At 36.7% G+C, this 18,131-nt stretch overlaps 2 protein-coding genes across 8 annotated transcripts in view; one reads left to right on the top strand and one right to left on the bottom strand.

Annotated features, from left to right (window-relative positions):
• Positions 1-127: 127 nt before the first annotated feature.
• Positions 128-6,317, top strand: LOC124298881 (endoplasmic reticulum resident protein 44). 2 transcript variants are annotated; one of them, XM_046751464.1, is made up of 7 exons: positions 128-359; positions 869-941; positions 1,352-1,507; positions 1,766-2,066; positions 2,649-2,696; positions 3,453-3,748; positions 3,866-6,317. In XM_046751464.1, the coding sequence occupies exons 1-7, from the start codon at positions 303-305 to the stop codon at positions 4,213-4,215; spliced, it is 1,281 nt and encodes a 426-aa protein (XP_046607420.1). In that variant the 5' UTR covers positions 128-302; the 3' UTR covers positions 4,216-6,317. The 2 variants fall into 2 exon arrangements, with proteins under 2 accessions (XP_046607420.1, XP_046607421.1); XM_046751465.1 differs by lacking the exon at positions 2,649-2,696 and having other exon boundaries at positions 130-359.
• The window catches only part of LOC124298882 (neo-calmodulin-like), a 102,455-nt gene continuing 88,789 nt past the window's right edge, over positions 4,466-18,131 (bottom strand). For all 6 annotated transcript variants that reach the window (XM_046751469.1, XM_046751466.1, XM_046751467.1 and 3 more), the window contains 5 exons: positions 18,034-18,067; positions 14,046-14,147; positions 12,631-12,766; positions 12,124-12,272; positions 4,466-11,976 (listed from right to left, as the gene is read on the bottom strand). In XM_046751469.1, coding sequence (XP_046607425.1) covers positions 11,945-11,976; positions 12,124-12,272; positions 12,631-12,766; positions 14,046-14,147; positions 18,034-18,067 — 453 coding nt within the window. In that variant the 3' untranslated portion in view covers positions 4,466-11,944. The remainder of the gene's footprint in view (positions 11,977-12,123; positions 12,273-12,630; positions 12,767-14,045; positions 14,148-18,033; positions 18,068-18,131) is intronic.

Raw genomic sequence — 18,131 nt, forward strand, 5'->3', positions numbered from 1 at the left:
TTCAAACGGAATAGAACACCATCACGTGACACCATCGCAGGGCTCCGATTGGCCGGCGGATCTCGAATCAGGCGCGGCAACGTGCCATCTATCAGGATCGATACATTTCGAGGTCTCGCACGTGGGTATAAGCGGCGAAGCGTGGATTAAACAGAGAGAAACCTGATTAAACACAGAACGAACGAAGTATCGATAGGCGGCGCCATCGGTGGCTAGTATACATACGTTTACATCCGAGTGTCTGGCGGTCGCCGATGTCTGTTAAATCGGTGTTCGATGTCGTTATAGTTTAGGCGAACATAATGTGGGCATTCAGCGATATTACGAGCGCAACGCTCGTGCTTTTCTCCTGCCTTATGGTGAGTTAAAATGAAAAATGTGGGGTCTCGGTTTCTCCCTAACTCGCCAAAGGTACGGGGAATGCAACAGTCATGGGAAGCTGTCACATGAATTCCGGGTTCCGGGCCGATGATCAGCTCTTGGCAATTCCAGGATCTCGGATTTCCCGTCGCAATAGTGATGGCTTTATTTACTTTGTCGTGGTTGTCTTTCTCCACTGTCTAACGTCATCATTCTGTCATAACCTAAAAACACATTCTAACCTTGAAAATCAGGCTCGGCAGTAAACTTTTCGCATATACAGCTACGCTTCGACCGGTTTCTGGTCACGTGGCTGGACCTGATTATCATATCATTTTTATGCAGACATGCCGAGTCTTTGCTATTTTTGTTTAGTCCCTACCGCTTCCCATCGTCGATCGATGAACACAGTGTTTGCGGTCCTAATTATTTTATGTTTAACTTGAGCAACGAGAAACTTCTCGCTACAATAACAGTCGTAATGATTTTCTCGTCTTCAATCTTATAGGTACAGCTGTTGTTCAGACCTGTCGATGGCGGTGCGGTTCCACTTACGCAGGGTAACATTGATATGACTTTAGGTAAGATGTTATCTTATTTTCATATCATTGGTAATCTCGGCAGCTTCTTGCTCAACTAGATTGCAATACTGTATTATGCGCCAATGTAATGCGAGGCAAATGTTGATTTATAGATTGGTAAAACTTTACTACATGTCTCTTTGTTAGACATATTTTTGCCAAGTCTTACCCAATGAAATTTCACAACCAATGCTGAAGATTCGAATTTATTGATTCTTTGTGGCTCAGTCCCAAATATCAACATATGTAAAACTAACAATAGCAATTACAAAGGAAAGCTCCAAAGTTTAACTTTTCAGGTCTGAAGTATCCAGGAAATTTCTAATGTGAAAGTATCTAAGAATTCTAATTCGTATCTTATGACTCAACTGCATATTATACACCACTTCATCCTCATTTTTTCATTATAGCATCCAATGAATTAGTCTTTATCAACTTTTACGCGGAATGGTGCCGGTTCAGCAGTATGCTGGCTCCGATATTCGATGAAGCAGCTGACAAAGTAGCTGCAGAATTTCCCGAGGCTGGGAGAGTTGTAATGGGAAAAGTGGATTGTGACTCTGAATGTGAGTATGGAGAGACAAAAGATTAATTTGGAATACAGCCATGCTAATTCCATTCCGTGAACAAATTTTCAACGTCATATTAAAACTGTGGCTGCAGTTTGACATATCTTTTGGTTTTGGTATGAAACATACCAAATAAATTAAAATGTCGCAGTATGAATCTTATTATTGTTCATTTTATGAGTATTTCAAGACATTACTTGACTGAATAGATTTTCAATTCTTTTCTAAATAAAATGTACCGTATTTTTTCATTAGCCTCCGTTGCATCAAGGTTTCACATCACAAAGTATCCAACATTGAAGGTGATAAGAAATGGGCAGCCGACGAAGCGAGAATACAGAGGTCAGCGTTCGACAGAAGCATTCGTACAATTTGTGAGGAAGCAGCTTGAGGATCCTATCAAAGAATTCTTCGAGCTTAAGGAGTTGAATGAACTCGACGATAAGAAGAGAATGATTATTGGGTACTTTGACAGAAAGGATGTTCCGGAGTACCAGATGTTCAGGAGAGTTGCAACCAACTTGAAGGATGACTGCCAATTCCACGTCGGCTTTGGGTAAGTCAATGCTTGACGAGTTTTTGACTTATTTTGTAGATGATTGCATACAGGGTATTCGCTAGTAAACTTGATGTGTTCTAAAGTTGAAAATACTGATCCAAATAATGCGTTGATGAAAGTTGACTCACGCAACCATCTTGTATATATATATATGTTTTTTCTTGTCAAACTGATGTTGATTCTGCCGCAGAAGCTTTTCCTACATTTGTGCAAGCATGATAGTTATGCATTTGTTTCCTGCAGTTTGTCACACTATTTTATACGGAATATTGCAATTTTGTATACGGTGTAGATTACAGCATATCGTAACTTGTTACAACATCCCACTGTTGCTTCCATCGTTGTATGAGATATTGACAGATACATGGAAACGAGAAGTTTGTTAGCAGGAATGCAGACAGTAGATGTTTGTGTGAGAGTATAAACAAGTAACATCGTTTCCTCTCTATATGATGTGTTTGTCTGTCTATATGTGTGCTGCTTTTCGTTAGCAAAAACATTACAATCATCTAAAGACCTTATTCTCGCCGCTGTTTGTGATGTTCAATTAATAATACTGTTATTGTTTGATCTGACAAGCCCTTGCTACAATCAAAGCTGTGAATTCGGACAGCTTTTTAATTTGGTGTAAGTAATATAATATTTCATAACCATTTGTACGTATGTATTTGCTATTGCTCATTGCTTCTCCTTCCTCTTTATATTTCTGTGTATGTTTTCGTATCACACCAATTTTATGATATATGTTTCCTGTATGAGCTAATTTTGTTCGAACATACAGTCTGTGATTAACATACGATTTTTTTAAACAGTTCCATGCATTTAGCCTGCGGATTGAATTGCCTTTCGTTACGTGTTAACTCCCTGTAAAAAATTATGCGAAAAGTTTCAAACCCAATCTGATTGATAACGAGCAGTGAAATCACGTGTGATTGGTTTTGGAAGTAAATTTTGGTCTGGTTCGGAGATATTCTGGATTGTAAAAGCATTTTTTTTGTCGTTTTGATCATGTGATGTATCTCTTAATTTTTATATGGTTTTTCCACAATCTTTTACTTGCAGTAGTTTGTAACTCAAGATAACACTAATCGCTATCAATCCCAGCTTCAAGAAATGCCTGATAAAATATAAATATAAACATTCGCAATTATGAAGTTACATGTTCTTATGTTTTCCTTGTGTTACACCAACAGGAAATTATGAACATCATTACCGTTACTAGTAAATTTCATTTAGCAAATATCTTAATGACTTTTAAGTCAAGTCGTATATCATCAGTATGTTACTGTAGAAGGCTGTATTTGGATATATTGCATTCAATCTTCTTAGTTGAAAAATGTTTTACACTGCATAAAGTGCAAACCCTTTAATCATTATCTTCAGAAGCGCCAGTGCAGCAATGCATCCGCCAGGTCAACCCATAATTGTGTTCCGATCTGACAAAGCATTGTCAAACGACGACGATGAGACATACAAAGGCAGTATGACTACTTTCGACGAATTGAACATCTGGGCACAAGAAAAATGTGTCCCGCTAGTGAGAGAAATCACATTTGAGAATGCAGAGGAATTAACAGAGGAGGGTCTGCCGTTCCTGATACTTTTCCACAAACCCGACGACACGGAGAGTGTCAAGGCTTATAAAGACATTATTTCCGGATCGCTGATTGATGAGAAACGTAATTAAAATTACAGTAAATTTTCTTAGCGCGAAATTTGGTCTACACTTTACATACTGAATGTTTGTTGTTTTGTTTTTTGTTTTGTTTTGTTTTTTTTTTTTTTCACTTTTCCAGAGAGCATCAATTTCTTGACAGCTGACGGTCTGAAGTTTGCGCACCCTCTTCATCATCTGGGAAAGAGTACCTCAGATCTGCCGCTGATAGCAATAGACAGTTTTAGACACATGTATTTGTTCCCAAATTTCCAGGACATATTTCAGCCTGGAAAACTGAAGAGTTTCTTGCAGGACTTGTACTCTGGAAAATTACATCGCGAGTTTCATTATGGTCCTGATCAATCCGAACAGGAGGATACTAATCAAATAAGTGGCCAAGTGAAAGTACCAACTACACCCCCAGAATCAACCTTCAAAAAATTAGCACCCAGCAAAAACAGGTACACTCTACTAAGAGATGAACTATAAGTATGTCTGTGAATTTTTTTCAATCATTATTTAAAAGAAGCTTAAATCTGTAAGTGAGATTTGAAGGGTTGTACGGTTTACTGCTGGTCGATGTAGGGATCACGGAATTTTTCGTAATTTGTATATCAGGTGGAAAAACGGTTGGTAATTATCGTTTCTCTACAATGTTTATAAGATGAAAATGGAAAACAACTAAAGTGAAAACAAAATAACACCAAAGTTCACCCATTTTTTTTTTTTTTGTGAACCCTAAACCCACGCGATGTAAATAGATAGATGAATACGTCTATGTCTGAGCCGTTATTTTGTCAAATTACCATATCGCAAAACACAATTACCCTGATAAGTTTATTTTATTTCAATCGTTTTAATCAGATTCTTGCACAAAGGTTCGACATTTGAAGATATTATCTATAATTTGTACAAATACATAGTACAATAGGTTTATGTATACAGAAATTATTATCTGCCACTGTAAAAGTAAGCTTCTTAGGCCTGATGATTATAGTAAAACGTAAAATGAGCTTTGTTGTGATTGTTACTTAAATAATTCGCGAATTAAGACAATGATGAAGAAAAGGAAGAAGAAAGTAAATCAAGAAATTGGATCATTTTTCATATTTAAATATGATAACTTGGTGGTGAAACAATACTGTTTACAACCTATGTTAAACGAAGAATAAACACCTTGTAGAAAATGTAAGAAAACAGTATTATAGGCTCTGTGAAACCTATAATATGTAAATTAATTGTAAAATATATTAAGAAATTCAAAGCGAGGCAAACTAAATTGAATAAAAAAATTTTAACAAAATAAATTTAACGAAAAATATAAAGATTCAAACATTTTTACGAACATACAATACGTAATGTAAATGAGCACTTAATCCAAGAATTCACATTAATAGTTTGATACCAATTACTCGTAGTGTTTGTACTATACGTGATCTTGAAACGCTTCCTACGTGATCTTGAAACGCTTCCGAGGTCTTTCTAAACTATACAACGGGAAAATGATGAAGCACAGTATGTGATTAATTTGAAATTGTTATTTCCCTCTTCTCTTCGTGAGGTATCATTCTTCCCGGGATGTTTGAGCAAGCATTCCATTGGTAGAGAGGTAGATCGATGTTCGATTTAAATTTTTCTTTTTTTTATTTCAACCCTGACACAATAATATATCTGTCACTGGATGATGATAATAACTTGAATGTTATTAATATTGATAACAATTATAATAATAAATAATTCTTCTAAGTCAAAGTATTGATGTATAATTTTCGTTCACACGATAACAATATATCGAGAGTGGTAAACAACTTGGAAAAATCAATCGGAGGAAATGTGCGGGGTTCTAAAGACAGAGATAAAGAGAGAGAGAGAGAGAGAGAAACGATGTTCGGGTGATTCCATTATAAAATGGCTGTATTTATAGAGATAATTCTATACATGTACATATGCAATATTGCACGTTCACCATTTTCTTTTTTCCCCTTATTTTTCGGGTTTTTTTTTTTTTTTTGCAATGTTATTTTCTTTTACATATGCCATGCTATAATCTTACATTATTGAATAACACGTAACATGTTTTACATACACGGAACACCACACATACGGCTTCACTCTCGCCTGAACTTCCAATGTTTCCATCAAATTTTAACCACCCTTCTCACAACGAAACGTGTCATTTATTTTCACCACGATGCGAATTCGGCAAAATTCTCTTTTACTGTAATAAATTGTTACACTTATGTTTTGATTGCGCGGTTTGAATCGGATTTTTTATTCCCTTCTTTCTCTCTCTAAATCTCACTTTTGATAAATGAATATTCGTTCACACCTCGATATCACATATAAAATAAATTCTAGACCGTATCGCAGATCGATTTTATCCTGAGAAAATAAATTGAGGAAAATTGATGCAAATAGCTGAATAACGGCGATGTACATGCTCACGAAATCTAGGTTAACATTAAACAATAAACATTGCTTAATGCGTGTCATGGCTGCCGTGTTTTTCCACTTCGCAAGTTTGGATCTCGCCTTCTCTGCGGCGATTTCGAATTTTCCGATGAAGCAAAGCTTCGCTGATTCCCCGTTTACTGCAGAGTCGAAAAATGTCTATTTTATGATATTCCAAAGGTGTGATCGACATTTCTTTGCTACCGAAATCACGACACCCTGTTTGCCCCGTATTGCGTAATTGTGACCACGTTTCGTCGTAGATTACTACATGCATATGTGTTTTGACATATAATAATTATTTAAATGTTTACTTTAGAAAATGTAACGTTACAAACGTTATTACAACCTTTCAGAAGTAAAAATATAAATAAATATTTCTATGCATACATTTTGTATATAACATATATATTTGTTTTTTTATTGCCACCCGCATGGCAATATTGCGCTTACTTTTCCTTTCTTTTTTTTTTTTTTTCCTCATGCATTTCGTTTTCGTTTCAATTTCGAATAACAATTATACACTTCATATATACGTTGCACGATTTCTTCGCGCCGTTATCACTATATAGGTATTATGTAGTTTCAGAATTTGTAACGCTAAATTGATTCCGCTTACACCTTTTAGGATATTTTTACGTCTCTCCCTTTACATAAGCACGAGACCTGCGGTCGGCCTTCTCGGCTGATTCATATATGGTATATAAATCATGTACATGCCTATATGTATTATATTTACCTACACAGTTCCACTTCTACGTGACTTGTACTCGGTTAATTGAATAATGAAAGACATTTTCTTATTATAATTATTATTTATCAACATTCACCATATGTTCCGGTCGCAATATATTTATGTATAGGTAACATTATTTAGCATTGTTATTAATTTCCATCTTATTTACTTTTTCTTTTTTTCATTTTATTACTCATTATTTTAGTGTATTTACGCGCTCGTCGAAATGGAAGGAATGACCCATCAAATCAACGATTAATTTTCCTTATTATAAATCATGTATATAACCAACGCTTCCGGATAACAACACTGTTTCTTTTTTCGTGCTATCTGCAATTTGAGTATTTTTAGAGAATTCACACGGTTTTGCGAAGCAAAGCCGGGTGCTTGGATAACATATTTGGTTGAAAAACAAATCAAAGTTACAGGTAATTATTGTTACAACTTGTTCCGATCACTATAGATGATCGTTTATTTAGTATGATTTTTTTAATAAATAAAATTTTTACGCAAATAATTAAATACTGAATTTCCGATGTCGTGGTAAACGATTACTCTTGACGATAAAAACGATTCATGGCTTATCCAAGTATATAAATGTACGTATGTAGCTACCCGAACACTATGCAATCACTTGTGTGTATAATATACATACATGTTGTGTAGTGTACATATTTATAGAAACATACAGTAATAATTTATTTATATTTCTTTGAATTTTTATTTATCATTTAAAACTCGGTGTACCTTTCGGAAACAGTTATGATGAATGATCGTTCTCTTATTTACTAATCGATTACAAATATACGCGAATTGCATATTGTCTATAACATGCGCAAATATGATAAGCCTATACGTATGAACGCATTCAGCCTATGCAAATGATCTCGTCAATTGAATTGCCATATTGAGAAACTATTTGCAAACGACCGCTTCGCGTACTTAGCATACAATTTCACATTCAACAATAACGGTATACATGCCAGGTATGTATTATATTATTATTCTATGCATCTGTATAGTACATAACGATTAATCAATTCGCTAATAATAATAATAACAATAATAATAAAAATCATTGGTTCATCATAATGTTATATATATAAATATATATATATATAGAGGTACTATACTGTTTGATTAATGTTGTGTTAAAACCTTGTTGTTGTTGTTGTCGTTTTTTTTTTCAATTACTTCAGTCATCGACTGTTTGATGATTAAATAATTCCTTTTGGTTTTCCAATTCCTCTCCTTTCAATAATTTATTTCGCTCATTTAATCTCAAATCGCTTTGGCATAATCTCATCTAAGGAATTATTTCAGATTAGAAGCCTTGAGCGTGTTTTTATTTTATAAAATAACGTTGTACGCTTGCGGTACCCAATATTTTTCGATGATCGTAGAAGTGGAGTTTTTCGTGATAATCGAATCATTATTACGTAATATTAGACAAGCAAGTTCCTGGAATTTTAATTACAACAATGGCATTCCGTTTTATTTATTTTTTTCTCTGTCAATCACGCGAGTAAATAGTATTTAACTTCTGATCAGGATTTCGGCGTTATTTGTAATGACGCGACGAGCTTGGATCGTTTCGCACTTTTTCTGACTCCATCCTTCCGTCTCGTATAATTGCCTTGTCGTTTTCCTCGATTGTCACTGAGGTATATTCAATTTCAGGTAACCTTGTCGTATATGATTTTTTTCACCGTGATATTTCCGTGATTGTGATAAACACCTCAAAACGACTTCAAAGTCGCGGTACTTGTACCAATCAGCAAGTAGTTTTGCGACCCTTGCAATTGCTTAGCCACAGATTTTTAAAATAATAATAATGCCGTGTTGCATTCGAAAGCTATGATTGGCAGTAAAGGCGAATTGAGAATCGCGTTAAAACGAGAGACACGAGCGAATTGTTTTATAAAAAATATAATTTAAAACGGAAGACCTCAATCATACATAATTAATACACCGTAAACCGTATAGTAATATGAATTCAATGTATGACACGCTGTACTCGTCATTAATTTTTTGTATGATAACTGCGTGATAACGATATAACTCACAATGAATGGATAGCCAATAACAGTAATAAAAAGGGAACTTGATATTACAGAATTGCGCGTAACAATTGAACGCACATTTCCATAAAATATGCCTAAAAATTTGTTAAATATCGGCGTGCGCTCGCAATCAACAATCTATATAAAAATACATTTTTCGGTCAGATTGCGACAGTGAAATTATGCTTTACATTTCTGAATTATCAGTATTACGAAATATTATAACTAAGTCGTAATGCTTAGGCCAAGAAAACCTTAGTTCAAAGCGTTTTAAATTATGTGGTATAAGAATCGTCGATACGTCCTGTGTCGCCGTATTATCTGAGACTACAACTGAACAAATTGCATTCAGCGAAAAATTCGTAAAGGCAAGCACTGAAAGCGAAGTTCAGTCATTTGAAAACGGTAGATTTGTGTTTTCGGGAACAATGTTTTATCCGTTATCCCATTATTCGAAAATCGGAGAAAATATTGCAGTAAGAAAAAATTTTGATTTGCAAAAAAAAAAAAAAAGAAATATTTCTTTCTTTGTGTTATTATAATATACATACATCACTATAGGTACATGTAATAATATGATGATGTTAGCATCATTATAATACACACATCGTGATCACCGAGGGAAAACTTTGGATAGAATTGGTTAAACCGTTAAGGTATTGTCTTTGGGACGTTATGAATTACTATTTGAGTGATTTATGATCGTTTATGTTTCTTAGAATTTTCATTTTTTTTTCGTCTCATTGTTTTCTTATTTCTTTTTTAGTTTTCATTTTTTCTCTTTGTAGTAGTTACACCTAATAATTATGCAAGGCTTCAGGCCTTCTTAATATACGTAATATTGTTTGTATAATATATATCTCTTTTTCTTCACTTTGCACGAACGTAAAATAGCATCTACAACGAAACTAGCCGAACAGGATCTCGCCTTGGCGATATTTCCATACATAATGCAGTAGGTATACAATTAATATCATCTGGCAAAATTGAACGCCGTACATATACATATTTTATATACCTACGTACAGATGTTTTGGAAATAAATCTATCAACACATTATTGTCTAATATCTATATAAAATTTGAACAGTATCAACATTACAGGTAATATATTATATGTGTATATGTACGTGAAGGTATGTGTTTGTATTATATATGTATATGTAATACGCTCTGGCAATTATTTACCATGTTATATTTGTATGGATGTATTATATACGATATGGATCCCCGTATTATAATACATGCATTTATATTTTTTGAGAAAGCAATAATTCCTTAAAAATTATATAGGTATAATTATGCTGTCATCGTATCGGTATCATGTATGTAGTAATTATGGCGGCATATATGTACCTATAGTAACAAATTGAAAGGAATTGAAATATGATCGTAAATTCGGGCCAACGCTTAAACGCTCATGCATATTTAGAACGTACAACGTTTTCTGTCGTATATTAATTCAATTACATGTTATACATATAATTTTCATTTCCGCATGTTATTCTTTGTTCGAATAATTATAGTCGAGATGAAACTGAGATCAATGAATATGTCAGAGATGTCATTGTTGATGTGTCCAACTATATTATTGAATAAATTTCGTCAAACGCGTGTGTTTTAGCTGAATTTACAGATACTCTGTATAACCGAGGACGAGAAGTTTAAAATTTTGAAAATAACGCTCTGCTCTTCAACGTTTCGTTTCATTTTCTATTTCTTTTCTTCCCCTTTTTTGGAAAATTGCTACAGTTGCAATCAACGTACTTATGTCAATAATTATAGTGATAGTAATGATAATTAGGCGTACAAGGTATTAAACGTGCGGTGTGAATAATTGTAAATTTTAATCACGTAACGATATAGCATTATATAGGGTATTTGATACGCTAACCGAAGCTCAGTTGATTGTTTTAGGAGCAACCTTGTTTTCAATATTATATAATATATACTATATCAACTATATAGCTTAAAAATCTTACGATAAGTATATCGAAAATTATACGGTATATAATATAAGCTTAATTATACAATTTAATATCATTTCAACACTTTTCCTGCATTATTATACGCGCCTCGGACTTCGTTATATGTATAATATTCATAAAATTAGGTTAACTATACAGCGTGTTACAAATATTAACATAAAATTGATCAATTCTTCAGTATAATTGCCGTGCAGGAATTCAATCGCAGACGTCCGTTATACATACATATATATTGTATATATATGTATATATATGTATATTATGGCTGAAACAGACGCTCCTAATTGCCTGTCGCGAAATATGCGTGTATGCGAAATGACCGATATTCGATTTAGAACTTTCGGAACTGTTTCTCAAGGCAACTTAGTCACCTTGAAAAACGGATAATTTTCCAGTAAATCAAGTTTCTTCAATTGAGGGGCGATTCTTTTCTCTTATAATTCTGCTCTCTCGTTTTTCGAGTCTAAAGCATGCACGGTATACTTCGCGTTGTTGTTGAAAACACTTTACGTGGGAAAAATGATCAACCACCTCTTGCGTGATTCTATATTACAACCCTATCGATCATTTGGGTCTTTCATCTCTGTGTACACAAACCGTGGCGGTAATGTTAATGTAAAACTCGATTTGATTTTAGAACGAACGCTTACATTAGGCCCGCAACAAATTGGCTGCGTTGTATCGTAACGTATGGTAATAATATAAATACGGTATAATTGAACGTGTTGATAATTTAGGTATCGTAAACAGGAACGTAACTCGTCGTAATATTGAAGTCCTTTTTTTATTATAATATACCAACGCGAATTTTCGCCGGTGTCATGTGATTCTCAAAGCGCCAATTTCGTATCCAGAACCAAATTCACTCCCGTAACCTAGCTTCTTTGTGATCCGCTTTCCAATGCCGTTGTCCTGATCCTTATTCTCCCCACCGCAGTCTTCTAGTCGGTCGTATTTTGGTCTCCTTCCGATTTTCCGAAACTAATTCTTGGAAGTCAGAATTGTCACGAATTCTAAACAATAACAAGCCATTTTATCGTCCGAACTAATGAAACAAACCCTTTGAAATTTTCGCGTCTATCGATTTTTCTTACATTTTAAAATATTGTACGGTATCATTAATTTTGCAAGCAACATTTTTCACCCCTCGCTATATTCACCTTCGTAGTTCACCATTCCGTCACCGTCAAGGTCAGCTTCCTTGATCATATCGTCAACCTCTTCTTCCGAGAGTTTTTCGCCAAGATTCGTCATCACGTGTCGTAATTCCATCGACGAAATGAGCCCGTCGTTGTTCTTATCGAATACCCTGTAGCAGAGGTGAACAGGTCAAAAAAATTCACAAACATATTAACAAATAAATAGTCTAGCGGCTGTTTAGCAGCTGATATGCGACGTCGAATAAATCACGCGTATATTTTTTTCACCCCAGTTTTTTATTTATTTATTTATTTATTTTTTTAATACGAAAATGACGTACAAGGTATACGCGATATAAAGATCGCGAACCATGATTCGGCTGCGCCAGCTGGCCTGGTCGTATTTACAACTTGGACCCCTGGAATAAAGCGCGCGTTTCGTTCTTAAAATTCCGAAAGTTCAATTTCGAGGCTTCGGATAAAAATGGAGCTTTTGATATCGTATTACAATCGTCGCATTGTACATACCTGAACGCCTCGCGCAGTTCGTCCTCGCCGTCGGCTCCCTTCATTTTTTTCGACATCATCTGCAGAAACTCGTTGAATTCGATGGTTCCATTGCCGTCCTGATCCACCTCGTTCACCATGTCCCGCAGTTCCGTTTCTGTAATAGCAAAAAGCAGACAAGATCAGGCGAATTTTTAAACTTGCGTATATAATTCAGATCCGAATCGTGCTGAGTTGAAGAATAAAAAAAAAAGGGGGTGAAAAAGCGGCTGATGCTACCCTGTGACTCTGCCTTACGTCTTCGCATACCATCCTGAATCCCGAATTATACAAGTTCGCGGCCATGTTGCCGGCGTTTTAAAAATGCGTTAATGACGCGGCAGACGTCGTTTGTATGTACATAAAAAATGTACACGTTTCAGGAAGAAACAAAGCTTAACGAGCTCGCCGTCGCTCGAGCTTCTTTCTCTTCTCCGTTTCTCCTTCGTCCCTGGATTCCAGTTCGGAATAACGATCTGTATTGTATTTTTCATTTAAAAATACGCGAAAAGCTCTTTCGCTTCATTGTTTGTAACAAGATTATACATACCGCGAGCTTTTTAGTCTGAGAATGTGAAAAATCGTATCTTGCGCAGAATTTAAAGCCTGTACTATTATGTACATACCTATACCCGTGGTGCATGTATATTACATACAGTCTCCGTTAAACAACGGCTCTATATAAGGGATATTTGTTTTCCCGCGAGGCGGGGGTGAAAGTGAAACGAAGCGAGATGAAAACGGGAAAAACACGATCGGGAAAATCGCTTCGACGTACACCGTATCAGAAAAATATTCACGGTACCGCGAACACGCGTTTTGCGAGACTGCGGAATTGCGGAAGTCGGGTATGTGTTCCAAATTTCTTATAAGCATTTATCAATTTGCATCGGGAAATACTTCGGGCAGGAATCTCCCTCCCTCCCCTCCCCCTCCCCCTCCCCCTCTAGTCTTTATTCCCTTCTACAACTTCTGATAAGTTGCCTGAGCTTAATCGATCGATACCTGCGGGCGAAATTTACGGCGGGAATTGTGCTGCAGGAGGTATATAGGTATATAGAAAGGAGACCTTATTTACGCGGAAATGCCGGACTAGGTTCTGCTTCTGAAGTATTATACGATTACAAGTGCCGAGATGTGAATCGTGCCAAAGTGCATTTTATCCCTTGTTGCAGGGAATCGTTAATTTTTTAAATCACCGCATTCTGGAACGCGTAATATTTCTTTTCAAATACCGAGTACGAGCAGTCAGGCTTGAATTCAAATCCACAAACTTCGTGTAATTGTTAATTCAACCAAGTCGTGATATTGTATCATGGATGAAAAATGATACGTTTCTATAATAAATTGCTCATTGTGTTCGGAGACAATAGCGAAAACTTTGATGAAAGACTCACCCGTCGGCCTCTGTCCAAGAGAACGCATAACGACACCGAGTTCAGCCATTGTAATTGTGCCATCCTCGTCCTTGTCGAAAAGCATGAACGCCTCTTTGAATTCTGAAACAGAATCGGTAGGCGATTCCTTGAAATCACAGTCATTGGTAAAATTTATTCGAGAAGTAACAAACGAATGGTTGGGAATTAAATTAGAGTAAAAAAATCAACGAACTGGGAGCGAGTTTGAACGAAACGGTTGAGCAACCGTCTCTGATTGGTCAGAGCCGTACTGACGCGTCGATCAGGAGCAGCGCGGGAAATTTGAACGGTGTAAAGAAAATTTCTAGGTTTTGGGATTGTTTCGCGTAACCGGAGACTCGAAATTGGATCAAATTCCGATTGTTACAACATATCTAAAGGGTACGCGCCCACATTCACACGGAGTAGCGAAAAATAACTATCGCAACAAATCGTGGCGCAAGTAATAGACACGAGATCGGGCATAAATCAAAGAAATAGAACAATATTACCGTCAACCAGCGAAGCTAGTAAACTCGAGACATGGAATATGGCTAGCGGCGACGGTGGATGTGGCCATGTAAGTATTGTCGTCGCGGCTTGCAGTCTGTCCAATTAATCACGCGGTACAAGTCGGGCACTTGGCCAGCTGCAGCCGTAAGGTATATACACGCCAGGTCTTCCTGTCGTCGCGAAGATACGATGTGTGTCGCTGTGTCTTGCGGTCTACGTATGTAAAATCTTAATACCGATACCGTTCGAATGCCAAAAATGACATCTCTCTGTTGGTCAATTTACAACTTTACACGTCGCGCACTTCACTCGATCAACAATCTACGTTACAAGCATGTATAATATGTATATTCGCGACGTATATTCACCGAACTTTTAAGCCGAGGAAAGCTTCGCGAGGTTTGTAATATATAGGTATGTGAAAATAGAGGAAGAAAAAATAAAAAAAAAATGAGAGAACTTGCAGAAAAACGACTTACAGCCCCTGACCGTCTGGCCTCTCAATTTTCACTGACGTTCGTTTCGGCCCAACGTCTCTGCCGAATCGACTATAGGCCCCAAGATAAATCGCGGTATTATTCGAATCTCAAAAAATCTCATAAATAATATATTTCACAGCGTGCGCAGCCGTGGCGCCGCCAAATATCTCTTCAATTGATACAACGCACATTGCGAGGTCGCAACAGCGGTTATATATCATGAGTTTTACCCAAATCATTGATATATTATTCAGAGAGATACATTTATCCTCCACTTATTTGTTAATTATTACTCGTTGATAATAGGCTTCGCCATCGTTCCAGGGATTCGAGAACAGTTGGTTCAACGATCGTCGGACTTTGAGAGTCAGGGTAAAAAACTAGGGGGATTTCTATTTTTGACTAACTTTACGAAAGAAGCGGAAACGCAATTCGCAACTTCGTGTTTGATTTTCACTCGACGCAGCGAGCCTTGTGTGTCGTCGAAATTTATTTTCACAGCTGTATGTACACGCGCGATATTACATTTGCCGATGGGAGTCGTCTACGATACTCGCCGCCCGACCAGTCGTCCTGCTTACCTCGCAAATTTGAAACACGAATTTCCAAACTCCGGATACACGATTTCAGCTCCTTAACTGACGATATTGCACCTTAAATTTCTGTCGCCTCTACAGAGAACGAAGCGTAACGAAACTGTTTCGAAACCACGATGAATCACGCTTTACGCACCGAGAGCCGAACGAAAAATAATCACAGATTGTCAGTTTCGCGTGAAAAATGAAGAACCGTTAAACTCGTTGAGGACGTGTTCAAAGTCGTTATCGTTATATTTAACGTCAGTTTAAAACGCAACCTCGCTAAAAACGCTTCACGTTACTACGACATATTTCGTTACTTGCCTGTTAACCGAAATTCGAACATGTAGCCTACTCGTGTACTATTTTTCACGCAAAGTTTCTTCTCTCTAACAAGTGACAGATTTTGGAACGTCAAAATTAATTGGCGAAAGACGCGTCAATGGATGAATATTCACCTTTTCTATCAACAGGCTGTAGTAATAACGAATCTATAGAGCGAAACAGGAAGGCATAAATAAATCTTAACGACTGTTTGTCCGTATATCCTGCGATAAATTTGGTAATATATCCGTTCGATTAACGAGAAACTTTCATGGACTTTGCGCGTACATACAGGGACTATTATATGCTATGTTTATCAGAAAAAATCAGCCTTACGTATAAACGGTACGAATTTGATGACTTATTCCAACTATCGGTTCAGCGGTTCTGATATACTCGTCTAAAACCGTTTATTCCAATTACAGGTAAAAAATGACTGACACATATTTTTTTCAGCTCATAATTTTAATTTTATTTCTATCTATTCGAAATGTACTCGTATTTTCGATCATTATTATATTTCGAAGGATCGATAAAAATTCTACACAAAATATGAAATTTCTGCAAATCACAGGAGCGCAGAAAATCAACCATGCAAAATTATGCCTATGTACACAGGCATCATGGATGGCGCTTTGTGCAGAAAGTAGCATACGTATACATATATTATCTATGCCGCTTTCAGCATGCATATACATAAATATATCATATGTATACCATTCGACGTTCTGTTTTACACAAGTTTAACTTTGCCCCTATAAATCCTTCGCATTTCCATGTACCGCCTGTACACGAATATGCAAATCAGCAATGCAATTTTCGAACAGAACACCGAAAATTCTATTTTGGATGTATACACATACGTGTACGCAATTTTTCTCGTTATGCGCAATGACAGGAATAATGTTTCGACGAAGTAAATGGTACCTGTCGTACAGACACAGAGCAAATGCTGGCCATGCATGAATCATGCATGAAAACAATAATCGACGAGTTCTACGTGTCTTGAAAAACTTGTCGAGACTATCGATACTACCCACGAGAAATTGAATCTATACAACCTGTCGGGCTGAAGAATTTATACCGGTTATAATTTTTCATCCCAATAGTTTGTACAAGGATTGTCAATTTTTTATTTCAAGCTACGTCTTTTGTAGTTGACAGCCAGTAGTTGACAGTCCCAAGTACGGACCCACACGACCGTGGATAGGGAAGTTGGCGAAGTGGAGCAATTATTTGCGATGGGATTTCGCGCATAACAATCGACCAGATGTTGATTGACAATTCCGGTTGAACTGATTCTAATTAAATTTCTGCAGACGCTCGGAAATCGAGCTGAGCGTGGCTTCTGCGGCCCAGCATAGTTTCGACCATGGATCTCCCGCTTCGCTAGAAGAGTTGCCAAAACCGCGTTTGATGTGTGTTATTATTACTTGGGTGCGTAACCGTATGAATATCAAAGCCCGGAGAGTGCGAATCCCTGCGTAGAAGTTTATGCCGACGGGTTTGATGATTCCTATGTCGATCAGGGTAGTCCGGGATGTGCGGAGACCCATCGGTTTAATTCGCTCTCGAAAATCTCACGTCACGGTATATTTCACTCGTAAATTTCGAAAATCTTCTTTCATTCGTATACCTATGTACACATAATACGAGCTTAATTCAAGTAATTCAAGGGAACCTGGTAAGCTCGCCAGTGCAGGTAAGCAGCTTTGAAAAGTGCACTTTCAGCGAGATGCGAATCAGGCCGGGAAGCTTTATTCTTTGTAAAGAAATATTTCTTGTATATTTTATTTTCGCGTTATTGTGCCACGGCGATTTGAGCCGGATGAGATAAGGGAGAGAAGAAAGCAAAACAAAAAAACCTATTCCTCAACGGTTTGCCATGCATCCGGTATGGATAAATATGAAAATGAAAAGTAAACTCGAATTGGGATTTCTGCGTTCGGCGGTTGCTTTAAATTTCAATCTTTCATAGAAAAATACACACAGATTTGGTTATTATGCACTCCAAACAATGCGTACGGCATTACGTAACCTGCGTCACGTTCTTGCAATGATTGTATGGAAAGTTTATTCAACACTACAGCTCACCTGCAACTTGGTCCTCGGTGAGCCCATATTCTGACTGTAACAGAAAATATAACGGTACGGGAATCAATTCAATTGCTCAGATGATCGTGAATGTTGAG

The sequence above is a fragment of the Neodiprion virginianus genome, chromosome 2, assembly GCF_021901495.1.
Source record: "Neodiprion virginianus isolate iyNeoVirg1 chromosome 2, iyNeoVirg1.1, whole genome shotgun sequence".
Lineage (NCBI taxonomy): Eukaryota > Metazoa > Arthropoda > Insecta > Hymenoptera > Diprionidae > Neodiprion > Neodiprion virginianus.

Bases quoted from the DNA above. Each gene is read 5' to 3' on its own strand.
- LOC124298881 (XM_046751464.1), top strand. From the start codon at position 303: ATGTGGGCATTCAGCGATATTACGAGCGCAACGCTCGTGCTTTTCTCC. The intron at 360-868 runs GTGAGTTAAAAT...TCAATCTTATAG, and splicing joins TGCTTTTCTCCTGCCTTATG to GTACAGCTGTTGTTCAGACC. The intron at 3,749-3,865 runs GTAATTAAAATT...TCACTTTTCCAG, and splicing joins ATCGCTGATTGATGAGAAAC to AGAGCATCAATTTCTTGACA.